Source organism: Microcaecilia unicolor, chromosome 6, assembly GCF_901765095.1.
Source record: "Microcaecilia unicolor chromosome 6, aMicUni1.1, whole genome shotgun sequence".
Taxonomy (NCBI): Eukaryota; Metazoa; Chordata; class Amphibia; order Gymnophiona; family Siphonopidae; genus Microcaecilia; species Microcaecilia unicolor.
The window spans coordinates 81,814,010-81,839,418 of NC_044036.1; the positions used below are offsets into that span (position 1 = coordinate 81,814,010).

The following is a 25,409-nucleotide window of genomic DNA, read 5'->3' on the forward strand; positions in this document are numbered from 1 at the left end:
AACTGGAGATTGTGCGTTTTCCGATGGCGACTCCCCTCTTGTTGGGATCGAAAGAAACAAACAACTGGGCGGACTGTCTGAAGGGCTTCGTCCGCTCCACGTAAAAGGCCAATGCTCTCTTGCAGTCCAAGGTATGCAAACTGCTTTCGCCAGGGCGGGGAAAGAATGTTGGTAAGACAACTGACTGGTTGACATGGAACTCCGACACCACCTTCGGCAGGAACTTAGGGTGCGTGCGGAGGACTACTCTGTTGTGATGGAACTTGATATAAGGTGCATGCACTACCAGGGCTTGAAGCTCACTGACTCTACGAGCTGAAGTAATAGCCACCAAAAAAATGACCTTCCAGGTCAAGTACTTCAGATGGCAGGAATTCAGTGGCTCAAAAGGAGCTTTCATCAGCTGGGTGAGAACGACATTGAGATCCCATGACACTGGTGGAAGTTTGGCCGGCAGCTTTGACAAAAGCAAATCTCTCATGAAGCGAACTAAAGGCTGTCCAGAGATCGGTGTGTAGAGGGTAAGCCTATGATAAGCACTAATTGTACTGAGGAGAACCCTTACGGAGTTGGTCTTGAGACCAGACTCTGACAAGTGTAGAAGGTATTCAAGCAGGGTCTGTGTAGGACAAGAAAAGGGATCTAGGGCCTTGCTGTCACACCAGACGGCAAACCTCCTCCGTTTGAAAGAGAAACACCTCTTTGTGGAATCTTTCCTGGAAGCAAGCAAGACTCTGGAGACACCCTCTGAAAGACCCAAGGAGGAAAATTCTAAGCTCTCAACATCCAGGCCGTGAGAGCCAGAGACTGGAGGTTGGAATGTAGAAGCGACCCCTCGTTCTGGGTGATGAGGGTTGGAAAACATTCCAATCTACACGGTTCCTCGGAGGACAACTCCAGAAGAAGAGGGAACCAAATCTGACGAGGCCAGAAGGGAGTATATAAAGTGCACTCCATTTAAGTGCATGCCGTACTTCGGTCCCGTTTTTGGTACCATCAATTTCTTTGGGTACAAACTTTGGTTTAGAGCAACACTGATAAGTGCAAGATTCGCATATATGCGTGGTTTAAGACCGCTCCTCTGCAGGAAAGACTCCGCATAAGCGCGCACACGGAATATGGAAGCCGATTGGCACATGACAACCGAGATTTCAAATTTACCGCCCCTTTAACTGCCACAGGCAAAATAAGCGAAAGAATGTTGTTAGAGTCGCGGTGGAACTATAATACTTTAACAATGGCTGAACGAATAGAAGTTCTTTAAAAAATTAGAAAACAAAGTCAAGCATCTATTGCTAAAGAATATGGTGTCAATCCCAGTCAAATTTCACATGTCTTGAAGCAGAAAGACCAGCTTCTGGAAGACTGGCAAAACAATACAAATCCACAACGGAAACGAAAATGGGCGGGAAAAGCTGAGGAGGTAGAAGATGCTCTTCTTCGGTGGTTCTCGAGTCAGGAGCAGACAGTTTCCTGTCAGTGGTTCACTGCTTATGGAGAAAGCTAACCAGCTAGCTGAAAGTCTTGGACTAACTGAATTCAAAGCCACTGTTGGATGGTTGGAAAGATGGAAGGAGAGGAACAGCATGGTGAAAAACAAGACGCTGATGACTTTGGTGCTGAAAATTGGGTTGTTTCAGTTCTTCCTACCATCCTGAACGAGTTCGCACCTCGTGACGTTTTCAATGCTGATGAAAACGGTCTCTACTGGCAAGCGATTCTTGATGTAACACTTGCATTCAAACAAGCTTAAACTACAGGAAGTAAAACGTTGAAGGACCGACAGACGATCCTCCTTTGCTGCAATATGGATGGGAGCGAGAAGTTGGAACCACTCGTCACTGGAAAGAGCAAACAGCCCTGTTGCTTCAAGAATGTTAAGCGACTTCCTGTGTCGTACGAGGCTAACAAAAATTCATGGCTGATTGGGGAAATTTGGAAGCAGTGGCTAAAGAAGTTAGACACTAGAATGCGGGCACAAAAGCGTCAGATTTTGTTGCTTTCTGATAATTGTGCTGCACACAGGGATGATGTCAGGCTGTCAAACGTCAAGGTGGTTTTCCTGCCACCAAACACTACCTCTCTGATCCAACCTATGGATCAGGGCATAATAGCCAATTTCAAACAACATTATTGAGCTCTTGTGCTACGTCGTCTGATGAGCGTTATGGATGACCAGACTGGCAAGGATAAACGTGCTGTTGAACTGGCTCGTAATCTATCACTGTTGGATTCCCTACATATGCAGAAAGAAGCCTGGAATCATGTTATACTGCTACAAGCAGGCAAGCTTTGTTAAGGATGTGGAGAGGGACGAAACAGATGCAGCTGTTGCAAACGCGTCAGATGAACAGGCTATTGACATCCCAGCCGGTGTTACTAAAGATGAGTTTCATCGCTATGTAGCTGTTGATTACGATCTACAAACAGCAGACGACAGCACTGATGTAGAGATATGCGCCTACACGCAGGCAACAACGGCTGATGATGAAACAGAGGATGAAATGAGCAGCGAGGCACATGTTGACGAAATTCAACAACCTCCACCTGTCACTTTTGCAAGAGCGCTAGAGTCTCAACACTGTGTGGGCCTATCTGGAGGCCACTGGATGTCAGTGCTATGACAGTTTCTACCGTCTGGCAGACGTAGTCTATGGAACTCACAGACCCAACAGTGTACAGAAGACTATAACTAATTACTTCAAGTAAGCCTAACGTCAGTTAACGGAGACTGTATACTGTATGTATAACAGTACTGTACATATGTTTATCAGTTGTCAAGCTTCTTTGGGTCACAACGGTTAAGTGCACGCATTTCTTTGGTCCCAGACCCTTGTACTTAAGCAGATTGCACTGTGTATATATATATATATATATATATATATATATATATATATATATATATAACACCGGAAACAAGAAAAAAAAAGTCTTAAAACCTCATTTTAATTTGCATCTTAAAAAAAAAAAAAAAAACTACTACTCAGCTAAAAAGGACATCAGTGTTAAAACTGAACTAGTCTCACTTATGAAAATAAACAGAGCATTTCAACAACCACCCAAATATTTGGGCATCTATCAAAAGAGAAAGTTCGTCATGAGGCACTGCCTCTCTCTTATTTCAAAGAAAAGTTGTCATCAACCTAAATTACAATCATGTTGGTTGTCAGAAGCAGGTAACTGTATAGCCATATTAAAAATACTTCATAATTGTATCTTTATGTGCACATTTGACTTGATATGTTCCTTTGCATTCTCATCAATAAAAATGTTCAACACTAAAAATACTCTGGGCAACGTTCAGCTAGCGGCAGTCGGTGTTCCTTTAAAACACTGACCATTGTCAACTAAATTAGACCTATCCATGAACCGGCACTGAATACTCAAGTCTTTGGCAGTGCCTGAAATCTGTCGATGTATGATATTTAGTGCCATACCTGCACAGATAACAGGCAACATAGGACTGCTAATTATGTGGTCCAACATGCCCAATTAGCTATGCAGGCACCGTGAATATCTCTTGTACCTGCATTATTCCCACTCCACCCCCCAGTCCACCCTGGCACTAGCCAGAATACATCAAGGCAAAGTAGATATTCAACTGTACTATCCGGTTAAGTGATGCTGAATATTTGCTCCTGGGCCAGCCAGAGTGATTTAACAAGCAGGAGCTTCTCCTGCCCTGTTAAATTACTTTGAATAGACCTCACTATTGTTAAAGCGTTCACCTAAAATCGAGTGCAGTACAACTAACATAGCATGTCACTTGTAAACAAAATGACATTACCAACAAATAGATATGGCTTCTGTAGAAATCAAATACTTCTGCACTTCTAATTCTGGTTCATAATACTTCCCTTCAATTATTAACAGACAAATACAAAATAAGAAATAAAAATTTTTATTTAGATGCGTGTATGCCAAGACACAACAAACTGGTGACAATACTGGCAATTTTTAGCTATAAAGCAGCTTTCAGTATTTTAAAACGTAGAATTTAAGAATAACTGAACAGCTTAAATCTGCTAGGCAACAAAAGCTGAAAACACTTAAAAAGAAACCGCCCACAAATGTTGGCTAGCTGACAGTACTATCAAATTCATAAAATAATACATACCTTTCTGTGAATAGGATTCAAAGCTGACTGCAACTCAATATGAACTCGAACATTTACTCTCCTGTAGAGCAAATAAGTAATTGTTAGGCATGTTCAAGTTAAAATGTATATCACGTATAATAATGTAATGTTTTGGTTGGCATCATAGGCTGGCCATAGTTCAGGAGATCTATGATTTATGTTCTTATCTAGGTCTGCTGAGGTGTTAGCATCTTGCACAGGTTTTTGTTGTTTTTCGGGGGGGGGGGGGGGGGGGGGGGTAGAAGAAGGATTTAGAATGTTGCTGCCTCCTGACTCAAGAGCAGAAAGAAGGGTTTTATCTCAGCAGAGAGCTTTTCTTCAAGTCTTAATCAAAAAGAAGCGCACCCAAGAACCTAAACACCCAAAGTTGCAAGGTACAGACAATGCACATTCAGGCTAGAAAACAAACAATTAGCACCACTCCCAATTTAAAAAATACCCACAACTTTGAATGATTTCTCGACTGTAATAAAGGCTTATAAACCATCAGCAACATCATAAGAATCCACAGGAAAGAAATAAAAAGCAAGAAAGTTTATATTGTCTGATTGCTCACTAGCAAGGCGTGACAGTTCGAGCAGAAGGCACCCGGAACCAGGAGGGAAGTGATTTCCCTGCTTGAAAGACAGACGTGACAGGCTCCTGGACTCAGAGCAACCATGGTTTATGAAGCCGCATTACAGGATGTACAGCTCAAACAAAGCATGAACAAAGCTCTGCCCGCCGGAACACAATGGCCACATCCAAAAAAAAAGCAGAAGTACATGACGAACAACAAGCAAGTAGGAAGAACTATAGTAATAAGTGAAAGGCAGAAAACACTCAAGGAAGAAAAAAATGGTAGTGGGGGGGGGGGGGGGGGGGGCTCATCAGCCTTCCTACAGGAGAATTCCAGAGAATCTCAACGGAACAAAGCGTGGAGATCCCAAACCTCGTCTGGGCTACTGCCCGTATCCCTGCTTACCCCTTCTTTCTGAGAAGTTCTGAGAGAAGAGGACATTTCTGTGGATAAGTGACATTATTTTATTCTGTGCTTGGATTGGGTTTAAAAGAGGAATTGTAGGATATTGATAAACACAGAATAAAAAATAAATAAATAAAAATAAAGGAAGCAAACTTTATTAGCTAGTCTCCATACCCTTTTCCCCATAGTTTTAAAACTTGAATTTTTTGCCACAGCATTAATAATCTCTAGAAGGAACAGTAGCGCCCAGTTCAGTCTTACAAAAAAAAAATAAAAATGAAAGAGAAGCAAGCATTAACTAGTTTCCATAGTGTACAACCCTTTTCCCCATAGTTTTAAACTGAAACTTTCTCTAGAGGTAGAAACTTAACAGCCAAGAGTATAAAAGGATAGTAGCAAGGCTTAAACTGTCCTAAAAAAGTTATTTTCTGTTCTTGCCTGCTGGAGAGGTAGCACTGCTACTGACCTGAATTAGGTGTTAATTAAGGTGCGAGGAAGCAGAATATTTGCAAAGGTTACTAAGGGCAATCTGATTTCTGGGCTAGCTTCAAAGAGGATGGTCATAAAGAAATCCTCAAGCCAGGCTGAGTATTCCTGGGAAGGTCCAAAGAGATAGATACAAACAGCCGAGAAGGACCCCTTGAAATGATGAGATGTGGAATCTGACCCAGGAAGACCGCTCAAGGGAGAGCCCATAGTGACTAGCACTTGAACAGACCCCTAGTTCCCAGGACAAGGAAGGGAAGCAGACCCAGACTTGAGTGTACACCCTGCCCAAGAGAGCAAGAGGAAGAACTTCCGCACTAAACAGAGAATAACCCTCATAGAGACTCCCAGATAGAGCCAGAAACAACAGACGTCCATATAAAGTGCAATCTTAATGACTGAAGATTAGCGATCTGGGAAGAAACGTGCAGCCTCTCTTGATAGGAAAAGGCACAAAGCAGCCCATCAGTGACAGACGAAGAATCCACAACACAGTCTTGAAAATGAAGGCTGTCACTATTCACAGTGACCCTGAAGGAAAAATCCTTGAGATGGGAAAGGATAACTGTCATGGCCATAAATGAATAATGGCCTCCAAAGATGGCTAATCACAAAAAACTTCTGTAGGGCAGCCAAATGGGAACAGAAATGCCTGCTGCCCGAGATCCAGGGAGGCGAGAAACCGCCTGCTAAACCAACCAGGATAGGATGCAATGTTCATACAGTAAACTGCAGAACCACACACACCCCGTGACCTCTGTGATACCTAAGCCCAGGGTAAGTAATCCCCTGCCTGTCCATTATAGAAGCACAATCGGAGACAGACTCCATGTGCCCAATGGAAGAAGTGTAGGCCAGGTGGCTTGACCAGAGAGAAAATTGTATTGGAACTTGGATGTCAAGGAAACGTGCAGTGGAAAGAACAAAGGCCAGTCTGCAATCCTGCTCTAGGATAGTCAAGACACCTTGACCAGAGAAAAGATGACCTTCTACTCATGGAATCGGGAGAGGCATCTTGCTAAAGAGTGAACCGAAACCCCATCCTAGGGAGAAGTGGGAGACGGTGATAGACCCAGAGCGAAGCAGAGTTCCTTTTGTCAGCATGCCAGGACTCTCAAGTGTGATGAAACAGGACTTCTGATAGAGAGAAGCACCTGGTCTGCAGAATCAGGCCCCATGAAACATAAGACTAGGCTGAGTGGAATGAAAATAATAGTTAGGCTTGCCCTCTGTCAATAGCCGACACTAGGAGGACCCCAGGACCTAAACAGCTGCCCCAGATTTGCTCCAAATGCAAGCTTACCTCAAAAAGGCAGCCAATGGGCCCCGCAGCCGCTGAGACTAGCATCTGTGGTCACCAACGTCCACTCCAGGTTCTAATGGCATACCTTTGGTTAAACAGGTGGTCTGTAACCAATCACTGGAGACTAGAGAAGGTCTCCCCCCCTTCAAAAGAACCCACTTCTCCACAGCATCATTTTGCTGAGGCCAAAGGGCCAGGAACGCCAGCTACAGCTACAAAGGATGCATATGTGCCGTGGCCCATGGAACCACTTCCAGAGTCACTGCCATGGACCCAAACACTTGCAGACAATCCCATGCTCAAAGGAAAACCTCCGACAGGAGGCGACTAACCTGAGCTTGCAACTTGCAGAAACACTTACCCCAACTAGATGTCAAAGTGAAATCCCAGATAGTTGGGTGTCTGGGAAGCGACAAGAAGACTCTTGGAGCGATTGACAAACCACCTCATCTGCTCAAGAAACTGGACCACACAAGCAGTGTGCTGTTTGCTGTCTCTGAAGGACTTTGCCCTGATCAGCCAACCATCCAAATAGGAGTGAACCAGAATGCCCTCCTTACTTAAGTCTTTGAGGGCTCTACAATTGGCACAGAATGCCACTGCTAGAATTCTGTGTGATTTATTAAGATATGATCATATATCTGGAGCCTTAGTTAGTTTATATTGGTTACCAGTTGAATACAGAATACGATTTAAGATTTGTTGGTTGTTAAGGTTTTAATGGATTTAATGCCTTGTATGATATCAGCTACATTTCACTTGCACAAACCAATTAGTCCTTTGAGATCTGCTTCATTAAATGTGTAGGATGTGCCTTCCTTCCGGTTAATTCGTTTAGAAGAGTACAGATCAATTGTTTATGTTGCTGGGCCGAATCTGTGGAATAGTCTGCCTTTGTAAGATCAATTAAGAAGTTAGACCAGTTTTTAAAAAAAAATCATTGAAGACTTTAATATTAATAATAATAATTATTGATGGGCCAATGATGTATAAGACTTGAATTGCTCTGGTGAAAATTATCCAATTTTTATTATTGTTGTTAATGTGATGGGGGCATACGATGAAAAATAGAGAGGAGGAATCTAAGAAAATACTCTTTCACGGAAAGGGTGGTGGAGGTCGTGGACACAGGGACTGTGTCAGGGTTTAAGAGAGCGTAAGACAGGCATGTGAGATCCCTTAGGAAAGAGTTAGTGGTTACTGAAGATGGGCAGACTAGATGGACCTTTTGGCCCTTATTTGCCGGCATGTTTCTATGATTATATGTATTTATCTGTGTGCAATTGTAACCTGCTGAGAATTTTAAATCATGCAATCTGGTCTAAACGTTTTAGAAATAAATAATAATAGCTTAAGGCTGCTGCAACCACCAACATGATCTTGGAAAAAGTCCTGAGTGCAGTTGCCAGCCCAAAAGGGAGGGCGCAAAACTAGACATGCCAACCCAGGAAAGCAAAACCGACACCATTAATGACCATTAATGAGCTGAATGTATGGGAATATGCAGATAAGTATCGAGGTGAAAGATTCCCCATTCTGAACGGCTATGAAGACCGACCGAAGAGTCTCTATACGAAAACCAGGCACCTTGAGAGCTTTTTGGCTATACTCTTCTCCACCACCTTATCTTCAGAATTTAGAACAATGGAAACTTGAGAAATGAGCTCAGACAGTTCTTCCCTATGAAAAATACAGAAAACCGTGATATCCTCCCAAGGCTAGCTTAACCATTGGACCAGGCGAGGCTCTGGCCCAGGGCACCAGAAATTAAGGGTGCCAACATACCAGCCCCTGACCTTACCTGGTCTACAGGTTAAGCTGTTTCTCTCTCCTTCCCCCAAGTCTGGTCTCTTGTGCAAGACTCATTTGACTAGAGGCAGAGCGGCAGCAGTGAAAGAGATGCCCCAGTCATGCCGGCATGCCAGACTCGTTTGACTAGAGGCAGAGCATCAGCAGTGAAGAGACGCTCCCGTCATGCCAGCGTGCCAGACTCATTTGACTAGAGGCAGAGCATCAGCAGTGAAGAGACGCTCCCGTCATGCCAGCGTGCCAGACTCATTTGACTAGAGGCATAGCGGCAGAAGTGAAAGAGACGTTCCTGTCACTCTGCTAAGTATTCCAAAGTAGTGCCCCTAGGAGAAGGGGGAGATACTAGATGGGAGGGGGGCAGGCACCAACTGATAGTTTGCAAAGGGGGGGCACCAGAGTCCCTAGCCCCGGCCCTGCTTTTCAGGCAAAAATGGCTCTGCAGCCGCACTGGAGAGGGACTCAAGGCTTCCAGAACCCGGAGCAGAGATGACAAACACAGCCCACCCAGAAGGGGGGAGGGGTCTGCAACTCGTGGCAGGGGGGACCCGGCCTTCTGGGTATAGCATCCCTGAGGGAAGCAGCGACCCCCGTGGACCAGCAGAGGCAAAGAGATTGTATTAGCTGCTTTTTCTTTCTTTCTCCCCCCCCCAAAGAATCACAAGAGAGAAGAGGCAAAAACTCATCACTCAAGGCATTACAGACAGGCACAGGCTTGACAGGCTGCACATCTACCATCTGCTGGGAGACTGAAAAATACTGGCTGGGTGGGAATTGCATAGGGATCTTATACAATTCTCACAGTCAGTGTCCGTTGCCAGATGGTGAAAAATTTTGTAGCCCAAGTCATGCTCAAAAGTAGCCAACACCAAAAACCCACAGTGTTGTTAACAGTATTAAGTGTGTGTGTGTACTATGAAGTGTACACCTCAAAGTAAAGGTTATTACTGTAAACTAGAGATTAAGTCTGATGAGATGAAACTAGAAAGTAGAATCCAGAGGTTGTATGGTAAAAGAAAGCTTGAAGAGAGCAGAAAAGGATTTTGAAACATAAAGGAATCCTGTTCAGAAGGAATGGATCCTCAGGAGCTTAACCGAGCTTAACCCCCCCCCCCCCCCCCCACACACACACACACTGCTCCCAAAGGCACCGGTGCCTTTATGGCTTCTGCCCTATGCTGTTTGGCTCCCGGAGTGGCTCCCAGAGAAGCAGCCCCCCCCCCCCCCCCCCCCGTCCACCACCAGGGCTTGTTTGATCATCTGAGCCAAGCTCTGGCGCCAAGAACTACCCAGGGCCCTATTGGGCCCTCCCAGCAGATAAGCCTAAGGGGGAGATAGGGGACAAGAACCCCCAACTCCATAGTGGGAAGGAATAGGTTCCTGATGCATCAAAACGCAGCAGAAATTAATGAAGAAAAAATGTCTGTGGCTCCTGCCAGAGACATCAGGACCTCATGTCCTGATGCCTCCGGAGAAGGAGAAGCAGAGCCGGACCCAACTGTGCCCCCTCTCCTATGGGGCCATTTCCAACTGTACTAAGCTGCAGTCCCTTGCAGGATCTGCAGCGCCTGATTGTCAGCATTTCCCACTGTGTGGCAGACGCGCGGGGGGGGGGGGGGGGGGGGGGGTTCTGCCAAACCTCGGGAGATTCCCTCAGGCCAAAGTCTGGCCAGCACTGTTGCTCCCCAAGCTCTCCTGGGGGCTCATTTTCAAAGCACTTAGCCTTCCAAAGTTCCATAGTAACCTATGAAACTTTGTACAGCTAAGTGCTTTGAAAATATGCCAGCTGGTGTACTAATTGGGGAAATCCCTCACTGGCAGTAAAAGCTCTGTGCTACTCTTTCTAAACAGGAGTTCTTAAAGATGCAGTAGCAGCAAAACTCAGTTTTATTCCCAACATAGGGAAGAACTGAGAGGCTCTTTAAAAAATGAACCTGGGGTTGCAAAGGAGCCTGGAGGATGTCTACTCCACAGGGATACCAGGCAATATGGGGGATGAGGATCCACAACCCTAGGCGAGGTTCCAGAGGACAGAGGCCAAAGCAGCAACCAATAGCGTTTGTGAATTGGAGGGCTACAAAGCCAAACTCCACGCTCAACTAGACATGGAACAAATCCATAAGCCTAGAAGCAGCCCTTAGGTTCAACCTCGCTGTGCAATCATGAACAAATAAGACATTTTGTCAAACATCAGGGTAAATGAAATATCTCATTTCATTACCAAATTTGTTAGCATTTGACTGGTTTTTATGTTCATCAGGTGTATACTCCACCACTATATTATTCCCCATCATACACAGAATTATATCCATAAAAATTCCACGTAGTATTATATTTCTTGCAGAACTTTTATCCCTAACACAGTGGTGTGAGAGAGAGAGAGAGCGCGTGTTATTGAGAAAGAAAGAGAGAGCGCGCGCGTTACTGAGAAAGAAAGAGAGAGCGCGCGCGTGTTATTGAGAAAGAAAGAGAGAGCACGCGCGTGTTATTGAGAAAGAGAGAGCGCGCGCGTGTTATTGAGAAAGAGAGAGAGCGCGCGTGTTATTGAGAAAGAGAGAGAGCGCGCGTGTTATTGAGAAAGAGAGAGAGCGCGCGTGTTATTGAGAGAGAGAGAGCGCGTGTGTTATTGAGAAAGAGAGAGAGAGAGAGCGCGCGTGTTATTGAGAAAGAGAGAGAGAGCGCGCGTGTGTTATTGAGAAAGAGAGAGAGAGAGAGAGCGCGCGTGTGTTATTGAGAAAGAGAGAGAGCGCGTGTGTTATTGAGAAAAAGAGAGAGCGCGTGTGTTATTGAGAGAGAGAGCGCGTGTGTTATTGAGAAAGAGAGAGAGAGAGCGCGTGTGTTATTGAGAGAGAGAGAGAGCGCGTGTGTTATTGAGAGAGAGAGAGAGCGCGTGTTATTGAGAAAGAGAGAGCGCGTGTTATTGAGAAAGAAAGAGAGAGAGCGCGTGTTATTGAGAAAGAGAGAGAGAGCGCGCGTTATTGAGAAAGAGAGAGAGAGAGAGCGCGTGTGTGTTATTGAGAAAGAGAGAGAGAACGTGTGTGTTATTGAGAAAGAGAGAGAGAGAGCGCGTGTGTTATTGAGAGAGAGCGCGTGTGTTATTGAGAGAGAGCGCGTGTGTTATTGAGAGAGAGAGAGAGCGCGTGTGTTATTGAGAAAGAGAGAGAGAGAGCGCGCGTGTTATTGAGAAAGAGAGAGAGAGAGAGCGCGCGTGTTATTGAGAAAGAGAGAGAGAGAGAGCGCGCGTGTTATTAAGAGAGAGAGAGAGAGCGCGCGTGTTATTAAGAGAGAGAGAGAGAGCGCGCGTGTTATTGAGAAAGAGAGAGAGAGCGCGCGCGTGTTATTGAGAAAGAGAGAGAGCGCGTGTGTTATTGAGAGAGAGAGAGAGCGCGTGTTATTGAGAAAGAGAGAGCGCGTGTTATTGAGAAAGAGAGAGCGCGCGTGTTATTGAGAAAGAGAGAGCGCGTGTGTTATTGAGAAAGAGAGAGCGCGTGTTATTGAGAAAGAGAGAGCGCGTGTTATTGAGAAAGAGAGAGCGCGCGTTATTGAGAAAGAGAGAGAGAGCGCGCGTTATTGAGAAAGAGAGAGAGCGAGAGAGCGCGTGTTATTAAGAGAGAGAGAGCGCGCGTTATTGAGAAAGAGAGAGAGAGAGAGCGCGCGTGTGTTATTGAGAAAGAGAGAGAGAGCGCGTGTGTGTTATTGAGAAAGAGAGAGAGCGCGTGTGTGTTATTGAGAGAGAGCGAGAGAGCGCGTGTGTGTTATTGAGAGAGAGAGAGCGCGTGTGTTATTGAGAGAGAGAGAGAGCGCGTGTGTTATTGAGAGAGAGAGAGAGAGAGCGCGTGTGTTATTGAGAGAGAGAGAGCGCGTGTGTTATTGAGAGAGAGAGAGCGCGTGTGTTATTGAGAGAGAGAGAGAGAGAGAGAGAGAGCGCGCGTTATTGAGAAAGAGAGAGAGCGCGCGTTATTGAGAAAGAGAGAGAGCGCGTTATTGAGAGAGCGAGAGCGCGTTATTGAGAAAGAGAGAGCGCGTTATTGAGAGAGAGAGCGAGAGCGCGTTATTGAGAAAGAGAGCGAGAGCGCGTTATTGAGAGAGAGAGCGCGTGTGTTATTGAGAAAGAGAGAGAGCGCGTGTGTTATTGAGAAAGAGAGAGAGAGAGAGTGTGCGTGTTATTGAGAGAGAGAGAGAGTGTGCGTGTTATTGAGAAAGAGAGAGAGTGCGTGTTATTGAGAGAGAGAGTGTGCGTGTTATTGAGAAAGAGAGAGAGAGAGAGTGTGCGTGTTATTGAGAAAGAGAGAGAATGTGCGTGTTAGTGAGAAAGAGAGAGAGAGTGTGCGTGTTAGTGAGAAAGAGAGAGAGTGTGTGCGTGTTATTGAGAAAGAGAGAGAGTGTGCGTGTTATTAAGAGAGAGAGAGAGTGTGCGTGTTATTGAGAAAGAGAGAGAGAGAGAGAGAGTGTGCGTGTTATTGAGAAAGAGAGAGAGAGTGTGCGTGTTATTGAGAAAGAGAGAGAGTGTGCGTGTTATTGAGAAAGAGAGAGAGAGAGAGAGAGAGAGTGTGCGTGTTATTGAGAAAGAGAGAGAGAGTGTGCGTGTTATTGAGAAAGAGAGAGAGAGAGAGAGTGTGCGTGTTGTGAGCACTCTGGAGGGTTGGTACGAGGGAGAGGGGATAGTGGTTCTTTCAGCCGGCATCATCCCCTGTCATTCAGCCCAGCTAGGAGAGCAGGGCGCCCTCTAGGGATCAAACTGCCAGGGAAAGCTGTAATGCAGGAGAAAAACTACACTCCCCAGAAGCCAGTGCAGGGTCAGCTGAACTCTCAGGAGGGGGAGGGTGGAATGACTGATTGGGAGATGAGGTCTGATCCTGGAGATGGGGAACAGCTGGTGGAGCTTGGGGAGGAGGAGGAGATGGAGTGGAATAAAGAAGAGGTAGAAGGAGAAGGTAAGGGGGAATGTATGGAGGTGGGTGGTTTGGCTCTAACCCGTGCAGACAGGGTGAGAGCTTTTGTGGCCTCAGCATTGCCCCGGTTGTGGAGTTGGGTTAAGCTGGGAGCAAAGCAGTGGGGGAGCAACTGGAAAGCACAACTTGCTACCATATTGGCTGTTCCCAAGAGGTAGTGCTGTGGAAGGGAGGGAAGGGTTTTAAGACAGAAAGGCATGTGCATTTTGGGGGAACTTAAAACTGTAGGAAGTGAGAGAGGAGGTGGTTCCAGCTAAATCTCCAAAACTATCTGCGGTGAAGATAGTGTGGCTGGAGGTTTGGGAGGTAGAATTTAAAACAAAAGCCTGTAATTGAAAATGGATTAAAGTTTGCTGATAGTTGGAGGTGTTTAGACAAGGCTGACATCTGTAACAATAAAGAACTTGGATTGCTCTTTCTGCTGGAATGGGACTGATTTTCTCAGCAGCTGGCAAGGTGGAGAGGGAGAGCAAGTGAAAGTGCGGTGGCTGGCTAGGAAAGCAGACGGAAGCCAGTGAAAGCTAAGCAGCGTCAACCCCGGCTCCCACCTGGAAGGGGGCCCTGGTTACAGTGTTATTGAGAAAGAGAGAGAGTGTGCGCGTTATTGAGAAAGAGAGAGAGAGAGAGAGTGTGCGCGTTATTGAGAAAGAGAGAGAGAGTGTGCGCGTTATTGAGAAAGAGAGAGAGAGAGAGTGTGTGCGCGTTATTGAGAAAGAGTGTGTGTGCGCGTTATTGAGAAAGTGTGTGTGTGCGCGTTATTGAGAAAGTGTGTGTGTGCGCGTGAGTGTTATTGAGAAAGAGAGAGTGTGTGTGCGCGTGAGTGTTATTGAGAAAGAGAGAGTGTGTGTGCGCGAGTGTTATTGAGAAAGAGAGAGTGTGTGTGCTCGTGTGTTATTGAGAAAGAGAGAGAGTGTGTGTGTGCGCGTGTGTTATTGAGAAAGAGAGAGAGTGTGTGTGTGCGCGTGTGTGTTATTGAGAAAGAGAGTGTGAGTGTGTCTGTGTGAGACAGAGAGTGTGTGACAGTGATTGCACTGTCTGTGTGTTTTGTATCCTTTTCTTTTTCAGATATTATCCTGTTTTTTCTGTTATATATAAATTTATGTGCTGTGTAGTCCGCTGGGTACCTTGCGGTTACGTGTCTGCCTAACATCAGCTCAGCTTGCCTCCAGCTTTCCCTTCCCTCTCACTGTTCTGCCCTCTTACATCATAACGTCTTTTTGTGAGTGCGGGACAGTGAGGGGGAATGTAGCGTCTTAGGCTGCTGTCCTTCGCCTCTCAGTCTCACACCATTGCTTACTGTGTTTGCCCGCTTCCCGCCACCCTAAATTGTACCGCGGGGTTCCATCGCTGTCTGCTTTCATAACATCCCCTAACGTCAGTTCAGCTTGCCTCCAGCGTTCCCTTCCCTCTCACTGTTCCGCCCTCTGACATCATTACATTTTGACGCGAGGGCGGGGCAGTGAGGGGGAACGGAACGCTGGAGGCTGGCTGACGTCATTTGATGTTATGAACCCAGGCAGCCAGACAGCGATGGAACGTTGGAGGTGCAAATTATTATATAGGACAAGCATGTAGGAGATTGGAGCAGAAATGGATAAGATCTCAAGATCTGAATATAAAAAATAATTAGAAGCAGGCAATCTTTATTTATGAAAACAACTTTGAATGCTACGAGGAAAACGCGGTACAGATGTTTCCAATATAAAAGCTTTATTTCAGTTAGTTAATATATTGGCTGATACTTCAGGTGTCCAGGTTAAATAGGGACAATGTTCCTATGGCTAATGGAGTTAACGTTTTTCTTCAGACTAAGAGCCCTGTTTACTAAGGCGTGTTAGCATTTTTAACGTGCAACCATGTACATGCGTTAACCGTGTAAACACCTACATTATCCCTATAGGCGCCTACACGGTTAGCACGCGTGCTAATTGTAGGCGCATTAAAAATGCTAACAAGCCTTAGTAAACAGGGCCCTAAAATTGCAACGGTTAGAGCCTTTAATGTAAATCAACTTAAGGAACTTGATGCTACTATTTATTCCACCAAGACACTGGATCTGGAATTATTTTTTCCGCCTATTGATAGGGCTTTTTTTTTTTTTTTTAAATCATTGTTCCAAAACTACTCTATATATAAAAAAAAAAAAAAAAAGTATTGTATGTTAGATCCTCACCTTCTATCTTTAATGGTGTAACCTCTTCAAGAATTTTTTTTCTTTTCTGTTTAATTGGATTCAGTATCTGCAGGATCACTTCTGGAGAGAATGTTATTACGCCCATTTTGAAAGATCTCAAAGAATCTAGTGGACTAGTGTCTAACTTGAGACTGGTTTCTTCTATTCCCTTTTTTGTAAAACTTATGGAAGGGTTGGTCTGTTCTCAGCTGAATGAGAGTTTCTGACAAAATATCATGTAATGCATTATACTCAATCAGGCTTTCAATCTTGGCATAGCATAGATATGGTGCTGAGTTCAATTTTTAACAAAGACAAACACCTAATATGTGATAACAGTAAGGTTCTTATAATTTGACCTTTCTTCAGTGTTTGACCTGGTGGACCATATTTTATTCTTTGTACTTAAACAAATTGGAATTGATGGTAACGTTATAAGCTGGTTCAGAGGTTTTTTGGCCACCAGGTTTTATAAGCTCAAGTTTGGAGGGGTGTTATCAGAGAGTTAGTCTAATTCTTCTGGAGTTCCACAGGGCTCCCCATTATCGCCCATGATATTCAGTATTTTTCTGCATTCATTGGGTGCAGAATTAACTAGGGAAGGTTTCTTCTAGTTGTATGGAACATATTACTGTAATGATTCCAGTCTATACATCTTTGGGTTAGGTGTGGTTCAAAAATATCTAACACTAATAAGTTCTTGGGTGTGGCAGGCAATATAAACTAAAATTAAACACTGATGAAACAAAACTTTTTATTGCTTGATAATCCTAATTCACAAATACATCATTTAATGATAGACCAAAATAGATATACATTATCACCTGTTATCAAGATTCTGAGGGTTTATTTAGATCAATCTCTTTCTCTTGAGTAACATGTTAAATGCTTTGACAAAAAGTTCTTTTTTCCTTCTGAGAAAATTAAGGCCCCCTTTTATCAAGCACCAGGGGCCTTCAAAAAAAAGAGGGTAACGCCTTTAATCATATATTTTGTTGAAAACAATCCTTGAATGGACCCGACACGGTCTGTGTTTCGGCGCACAGCGCCTGCGTCAGGGGTTACGTAGCGTAGCAGATAACGTACAACTGTATTGTAGAGCTCAATACGTTTGCTGAAAAACGATGTGCTGCATCGCTGTTATCCCTTCTCACACAACTAAACAAAGAATTACTCTCGTAGATGAACTCCTTGATTAGCGAGATCAGCATGGACCGTGTCGGGTCCATTCAAGGATTGTTTTCAACAAAATATATGATTAAAGGCGTTACCCCCTTTTTTTTGAAGGCCCCTGGTACTTTTTGTTCTTTGGATTTTGGTTTGTACTTTGTTCCCTCTCTTTGCTCCCCTTTTATCAAGCCACATTAGCAGCTGCTGCGCAGCAATGCCAATGGAGCCCATTCAAAGTGAATGGATTTTGTCAGCATTACCGCACCGGCAGCAGCTAGCACAGCTAGATAAAAGGGAGCTTAAGAATTATTAGAAAGGTTGGGGGGTTTTTCCTTCTTTTTTTTTTTCTTAATTTGAACAGTTCAGGTTACTGGTACAACCACTACTTTTATCCAAATTGGATTATTATAATCTCATATTTAGGTGCTTCTAAACAAATTATTTGGAAATTACAGACTATCCAGAATACTGCTTTAAGTCTGATTTATTCCTTGCGGAAGAAAGATAAAATGTATTCATGCTATTTAGAACTTCACTGGCTGCCTACAGAAGCAAGGATCTTATTTAAATTTTCTTGCACGTTGTATAGAATTTTAAATGAGAACTGACCAGCTTATTTGTTGTGTCATTTAGAGTTTACTCCTAATAATAGAGGCAGAAGATCATAACTCCCCTTTTGTTTTGCTCACACTTAAGGGAGTGAAAAGGTTTAAATTTTATGACAAACTCCTTGCTGTTCAAGCACTAAAAATATGGAAAAGATTGCAGCTATGTTTCAATACTCTGATTAATTTTCCAAAAATATAAAGGCTTTACTTTTTACAAGATTAGTCCAATATTGCTTCCTGAGCAACTGCCTTGGCTCTTGTGTTATTGTAAACCATAGAACCTAGTGGTATTAGCAGTATAGAAACATATAATATAATGCAACTCAATCTAAAAAGAAATAACCTTCTAGCATTCATATGTCAAATCTCATAGATGTACCACCCAGGAACTCTAAAAGATCTCGCACACTCTTGAATCTCCACTCCCCTAGCTGCAAAGGATTAAAATATAAACTGACATTTTTTTTTTGTTACATTTTTGTACCCCGCGCTTTCCCACTCATGGCAGGCTCAATGCGGCTTACATGGGGCAATGGAGGTTAAGTGACTTGCCCAGAGTCACAAGGAACTGCCTGTGCCTGAAGTGGGAATTGAACTCAGTTCCTCAGTTCCCCAGGACCAAAGTCCACCACCCTAACCACTAGGCCACTCCAGCTTCTCCTACATAGGTACGCAGCTATAGAATGCACTACCAACTGCTATAAAAAAAATGCATGACCAACTCAACTTTCGGAAATCCTTGAAGACTCACCTCTTTAATAGAATATACCATAACAATCCATCATTTGAACATTAATACATTGCCGCATTACCTGTTATTCCGATAATGTTATCTATATACATGATGCTTTTATACACTTTCCTGCTTATAATCGAACGAGAAAAACACCCAAGTTCCGACCTAAATCGGGAGATGGACGTTTATCTCACAAAAACGAATAACGCGGTATAATCAAAAGCCGAACTTGGACGTTTTCAACTGCACTCCATCGCGGAAGCGTACAAAATTGACGGGGGCGTGTCGGAGACGTGGTGAAGGCGGGACTGGGGCATGGTTATCACCCGAACAGAGATGGGCGCCTTTCACCGATAATTGGAAAAAAGTATGCGTTTGTAGCTAGAATTTAGGGCACTTTTCCTGGACCCTGTTTTTTCACGAATAAGGCCCCAAAAAGTGCCCTAAATGACCAGATTGCCCCCAGAGAGAATCAGGGATGACCTCCCCTGACTCCCCCAGTGGTCACTAACCCCCTCCCACCACAAAAAAATGATGTTTCACAACTTTTTATTTTCACCCTCAAATGTCATACCCACCTCCCTGGCAGCAGTATGCAGGTCCCTGGAGCAGTTGTTAGGGGGTGCAGTGGACTTCAGGCAGGTGGACCCAGGCCCATCCCCCCCCTACCTGTTACAATTGTGCTGCTTAATGCTTATTAGTCGTCCAACCCCCCAAACCCACTGTACCCACATGTAGGTGCCCCCTTTCACCCCTTAGGGCTATAGTAATGGTGTAGCCTTGTGGGCAGTGGGTTTTGAGGGGGGGCTCAACACACAAGGGAAGGGTGCTATGCACCTGGGAGCTCTTTTACCTTTTTTTTTTTTTTTTTTGTAAAAGTGCCCCCTAGGGTGCCCGGTTGGTGTCCTGGCATGTGAGGGGGACCAGTGCACTACGAATCCTGGCCCCTCCCACGAACAAATGCCTTGGATTTATTCGTTTTTGAGCTAGGCGCTTTCATTTTCCATTATCGCTGAAAAACAAAAACGCCCAGCTCACAAATTGTCGAATAAAACATGGACGTCTATTTTTTGCGAAAATACGGTTCGGTCCGCCCCTTCACGGACCCGTTCTCGGAGATAAACGCCCATGGAGATAGACGTTTTCATTCGATTATGCCCCTCTATGTTTCCCATGTTCTTACGAAATTAATAATTGTATATGCTATTCTGTCGTGGTGACACCATGACTGAGCAATGTAAGCCACATTGAGCCTGCAAATGTGTGGGAAAATGTGGGATACAAATGCAAATAAATAAATAGAAGCAATTCAAATACTTTTATTTTTATTCACAACCTGTCTAGCAGTCAATGGGAGTAATTTGGAAACATTTCTCTCTAGCTATTCTTTATTTAAAATGTACCTAGGCTATTTCAGCTTGTCTTTATTCATTCATTCATATTAAGCCTCACACCTTTTCAATAGCAGCGCACAGTGAGTTACATTCAGATACACTAGATTATTTCCCTGATCCCAGGTCACAATCTAACCCCCCTGTTTACTAAGCCACACTAGCAGCTGCTGTGCACTAATACCAACACAGCCTGTTCACTTAGGTTGTGTTGGCATTGCCGCGCAGTTTAGTAAACAGGGGGTAATTTTGTACCTGAGGCAATAAAGGCTTAAAAGTGAGTTGCTCAAGATCACAAGGACAGCAGTGGGACTTGAACCTGCTTTTACCACAACCGCTCTATCAGAATAATCTAACGTCAGCAGTTTGAAGATTCTGCATTCTTAACAATGACCTCCTGAGCAATTCTTTACCTCATGATCTCATTTAGAAGCTACTCTTAAAGGTTAGTGCAGCAGCATGGTTCCACTCTAGTTAAGATGGCAATCATCCTTTCAAATAGGCTCTATTTTCCTCAAAAATGTTGCCTAATTCCACACAAATCAAACTCTCATCCCTGCACGTCTCTTCTATGTACTGAGACTCAGAGCTCTGCCTGCCTCTGGGGTCCTGTACATTGAAAAAGGAGAATTTCTGAGAACATTACCCTGAAAGTCCTGGATTTCAACTTTTTCCTAGGTTATCAATAGAAATCAAACAAAATAAAACATGGAAAAGAAAATAAGATGATACCTTTTTTATTGGACGGCTACCACACTCAACTTTTTCCTAAAAACTTAAATTTAGCTTCCGCAACGTCCCTTCTACAACTTCCTATGTCACTCGTATCCCCATGTACCATGACAACCAACTCTCCCCTACGCCTTCTAAAATCATGTTTAAGTGAGGCATGATGTCTTGCACCTTTACACTAGACAGACAAGTTACCAAGCAATCCATATGTCCATCTGCCACCCAGCTATCTATATTCCAGAGGATCAAACTTAATTACAGTAGTCATTTCCTCCTCTGCATGTGCCCCTGGTAAGATCTCTCCTGGTTTTTTGGTTGGGGTTTTTTTTTTTTAAGGGTGTTACAGTGGCTCCTATTTGAAAGACAAAATTTAAAGCAGTGCTGTTGATCTTTAAATCCATCAGAAACAGTAAGACAAAATACCTGAAGTCTATCCTCTGACCTTACTAATCCATCTGTTCTCCAAGTTCTTCCAGAAACTTTGTATCCACTTGTTCAAACCACTACACCTTTGTAGCTTCTGTAACAAGTACCTCTCATCTATGGACCAAATCTTATGAAATGCATTGCCATTATAGCTCCATCAGAAAACCGATATTCTATGCATTAAGATGAACATAAGGCCTGTTTTATTGAGGCCTAACACTATTATAAACCTCAGAGACAGTGGTTATCAGATTGCTTTAGCTGTTTTAACTTTTTTTTTTAAGGTTTCACTATATTGTTACGTATGCTTTGCTAAATTTAATTGAACTTATGTCTTCTCTTTAATTAAGTAGCAATAAAACATGTTCTCTGGATTAGCAGATTATACATTTACAAAATGAATGTACAACAAACTCTAGAAAATTCAACTGCCGATATCCAAACGTAAGGCAGAACTATACACAGAACCAAATACAAGGGATAACTAAATCACAGTATTTATAACAGTCATAATACACCTCTCAATCAATACTCATATATAGAGAGCACCAGTTTTGTATGCAAGAAACAGTATCACAAGAAGAAACTTAAAGCCATGAAGTCCAGTTTTTAAGCACTTAAAGAAAAAAAAATGAATTACCCTACATATACCCCAAATTATGAAACAACTACAATAATATGAAATAAACTGTAGTCTGACTGGATAAGATGCATAACAGTTCAGCACAATTATTAATGTAGATGGTTCAACCTGAGGGTTTATCCAGAAGAGAAATAAATGAAGTAAAACACATGACTGCTGCTGAACATACTTACTCAGTATAGCACATAACCCATATATGAGAAGCAAAGAAAAAAATACACCTGATTTCAATTTGAAGAATTTAGTAACAATTTAAAAAACTATACAAAAGTAAATACCCTCTTAGTTGAAAAAGCTCCTACTCACCACTCTAACTTACAATTGCCGTAAACCTGCTTTTAAACGTAAACACCTGCTCCTGTATCTATGTACAGTATTTGCGGGCCGTGAAGTAGTCTCTGCTCGCAAAGGCAAGACGAGCCCACCATGCTTGGACTCCCCAACTCCACCCACCGTCCGGAAATACCCGGCAGGTCTTCTTGGGCCTCCTCCCTGTCCCACCGCAGCCCCTCTCACCTCTCCTCGCAGTCCTTACTCTTCACCTGCACCGGCACTGCCTGCGTGAAGAGAACCTCCGTCATGCTGCAGTCATAATCCCTCTCCTTGCGGCGCAGCGCCACGTTACTCCTAAAACTCAACCGCACCCGGCTTTGAGATTGGCGCTTCGTCGCAGCTGACCGCCCGCCGTTACTGCAACAGCCAAAGCTGGGCAACGGCCTGTGCTGACGCAGCACGCATTCACCCCTGACCCTATTACGTACATGACGTCATGATGTTCGACTGTAAGCGACCCAAGGAGGATAGATAAAGTCCCCTTGGAGCGAACTGTTCTTTGGTTTTATTAAATGTTCTTGGACGAGTTAGGTTGAATTTTTAATTCTCTTTGCTCATAGCAGTAGCCCTTTAAGATTGATTCCCGTATTTTTAATGGCAGTGTATGGAACTATCCTAGCCGATTAATTTTGTACCCAGAGACATGTCGGGCGATTTGTATAGAATATTTAATATCTTACTTAAGGGAAGCATAAACATGATCAACATTAAAATATTCTTAATGCGAGCAAGTTATTTACGGCTGGCCAGGCACTAGTGCCTGGGGCGTGAGATCTGGTGCGCTCGTGTCCTGGCCTCCTTTTCTACTGTCACAGATTCAGGATCTGAATGCCCTGGCTATGGATGGCGATGGAGTCAGAGCTTCGGCTCCGTACCCGGGACGCTGCTGTTTTTTCGTGCAGCGGAAGAAGAGGTTTTGCAAAATGGTAGTGGGAGAAGGGAAAAGCTTGTGCGGGGAGCACGCCAACACATCTCCGGATAACGAAGTACGTGACAGGCGAAAGCTTTCCCTTTCCTATACTTTGGGGGCGGGGGGAGGCACTGCAGGACTCAGAGGCAGGCCATCCTTAGACTATAGTGTTTCGCCCTCTACGGGCTTCAAATCTGCATTATTATCCGTGAGGTCCTTTGAGCCTGTGTTTATTTTCTCGGTTCTTGCATTGTCAGGGATGGCCAACAGGTGAACATAAAGCTCTTTTTAGAAGTCCGACGGTGAGACTTTGAATGAAATTTAATCACATATTTGATACAGTATTAGGGTGTTTGCTGTTGTGAAATAAAAAAAGAACATAAGGTGATTATATTGGACTAATTTGATTAGTTTTTGGCGCTTAAAACCTCAGTCCTTAGTTCACAGTACGACTAAAAGATGGTAGTTTTAGAAAATATAAGGTTATCAATAGAAATCAAACAAAATAAAACATGGAAAAGAAAATAAGATGATACCTTTTTTATTGGACATAACTTAATACATTTCTTGATTAGCTTTCGAAGGTTGCCCTTCTTCCTCAGATCGGAAATAAGCAAATGAGGTAGCAGATAGTATATATGAGAGAAACATCAAAGCATTACTTTGACTGTCTGACAGAGTGGGAGGGTGGGGATATGCATGGGGACATCAAAGCATTTCATTGATATTCTAACAGAATGGGTGTTGATAGGTGAGAGGAGGGTAATAAACAGAGAAATACAGCTTTTTGTTTTATAATGAGTTAGAAAACCCAGATCCTTATTAAGTCCTGTTTGTTGGGTGTCAAAATATTCAATCATTCTTATTTCAAAGGTCTTACGTTCCTGTTTTGTTTTAAAATTACCTTTCAGTATTCTTTCTGTGAAATCACTGGTGCAGTGTTCTGGTCTTGTGAAGTGTTGGCCCACAATACATACCATCCTACAATCAGATTCAAAATTGACTACTCCCCAGAAAAAGTCAATTTTTTGTACACCACAGTCTCAATCAGTGATGGCTGTATACAAACATCTATATACAAGAAACCCACAGACAGATGCAGCTACCTCCACAACTCCAGCTTCCACCCTTCACATACAAAAAGAGCCATTATTTACAGCCAAGCCACAAGATACCACCGTATCTGCTCGGACCCAGAGGATAGAGACAGACACCTTGAAACCCTGACTGCATCCTTCAAACAGAAAGGCTACAACCCCAAAATAATCTCCAAGAATATTGCCTCCTCCCTCAAAACACCCAGGTAGAATCTGCTACAGTACAAGGAGAAAAAATCCACAGACAGAATCCCCCTTGTAGTGACATACAATCCAGAGCTGGAAAAACTGAGGAAAATCATAAGAGACCTACAGCCACTACTTCAGGAAGATGAATTACTGAAAGAGATATTCCCATCCCCACCAGTGCTGGCCTTCCGACAGCCACCAAATTTAAAATACAAGCTGATCAGAAGTAAATTTCCAACACAGATGGAAAAAGAAAAGGGCACGTTCCCGTGTAACACAGCCAGCTGCAAACTATACCAAAACATTTCACAAGACCCCACAGTCATTCACAAAGGAAAAATATTCAACATAAAGGACTAATTTACATGCTCATCTTCCAATGTGGTATATATCATTCAGTGTAAGAAATGTAACGAAGGATGCTATATTGGAGAAACGGGCCAGATGCTTAAGACAAGATTCAATCTACACAGACATCACATGAAAATAGCCGGTGCCAGTCAGGCCCCCACCCCTGTGGGCCAACACTTCACAAGACCAGAACACTGCACCAGTGATTTCACAGTAAGAATACTGAAAGGTAATTTTAAAACAATACAGGAACGTAAGACCTTTGAAATAAGAATGATTGAATATTTTGACACCCAACAAACAGGACTTAATAAGGATCTGGGTTTTCTAACTCATTATAAAACATAAAGCTGTATTTCTCTGTTTATTACCCTCCTCTCACCTACCAACACCCATTCTGTTAGAATATCAATGAAATGCTTTGATGTCCCCATGCATATCCCCGATTCCGCGGCGCTTTAAATTTACCTCTCTCCGCCTCCGGCGTCTGCGCAGCGTCAGTGAAAGCGCTGCCTGTCTGACGTCTCTCCACCAGCCTTCCCTTCGCTCGTTCGTTCCCTCTATGTCCCGCCTTCTTCTGACATCATTTCCTTGAGGGCGGGACACAGAGGGAACGAACGAGCGAAGGGAAGGCTGGTGGAGAGACGTCAGACAGGCAGCGCTTTCACTGACGCTGTGCAGACGTCGGAGGCGGAGCGAGGTAAATTTAAAGCACCGGGGAATCGGGGATGGAGCGGAGGAGTAAGTTTTGGGTTTTTTTAATACAGCTCGACGGCGCGGCACTCTTGAAGGCAGGCGCCCCCCTGCGGCGCTTACTGCGCTTACTGTGTTGGCACGGCCCTGTGGGGATAAGAAAAAACCTACTGTACCTAAATGTAACTCAAACTATTGAAAACAGTGTGAGCTAAATTCAAATAAATAAAGACAAGCATTCCAGTGATAGTCCAAAGGGGGAAAGGAGGCAGGCAGAGGAGAGATGGGTGTTCAGAAGGTGATAAAGC

At 43.9% G+C, this 25,409-nt stretch overlaps 2 protein-coding genes across 3 annotated transcripts in view; one reads left to right on the forward strand and one right to left on the reverse strand.

The window, feature by feature from the left end:
* SASS6 (SAS-6 centriolar assembly protein) overlaps nt 1–22,215 on the reverse strand; it is a 116,435-nt gene extending 94,220 nt beyond the window's left edge. For both annotated transcript variants that reach the window (XM_030207597.1, XM_030207596.1), the window contains exons 1-2: nt 22,045–22,215; nt 4,118–4,178 (exon numbers count right to left, since the gene is read on the reverse strand). In XM_030207597.1, coding sequence (XP_030063457.1) covers nt 4,118–4,178; nt 22,045–22,109 — 126 coding nt within the window. In that variant the 5' untranslated portion in view covers nt 22,110–22,215. The remainder of the gene's footprint in view (nt 1–4,117; nt 4,179–22,044) is intronic.
* A 94-nt stretch (nt 22,216–22,309) lies between these two features.
* TRMT13 (tRNA methyltransferase 13 homolog) overlaps nt 22,310–25,409 on the forward strand; it is a 36,764-nt gene continuing 33,664 nt past the window's right edge. The window contains exon 1 of the mRNA XM_030207598.1: nt 22,310–22,847. Within this exon, the coding sequence (XP_030063458.1) occupies nt 22,701–22,847 (147 nt within the window). The 5' untranslated portion in view covers nt 22,310–22,700. The remainder of the gene's footprint in view (nt 22,848–25,409) is intronic.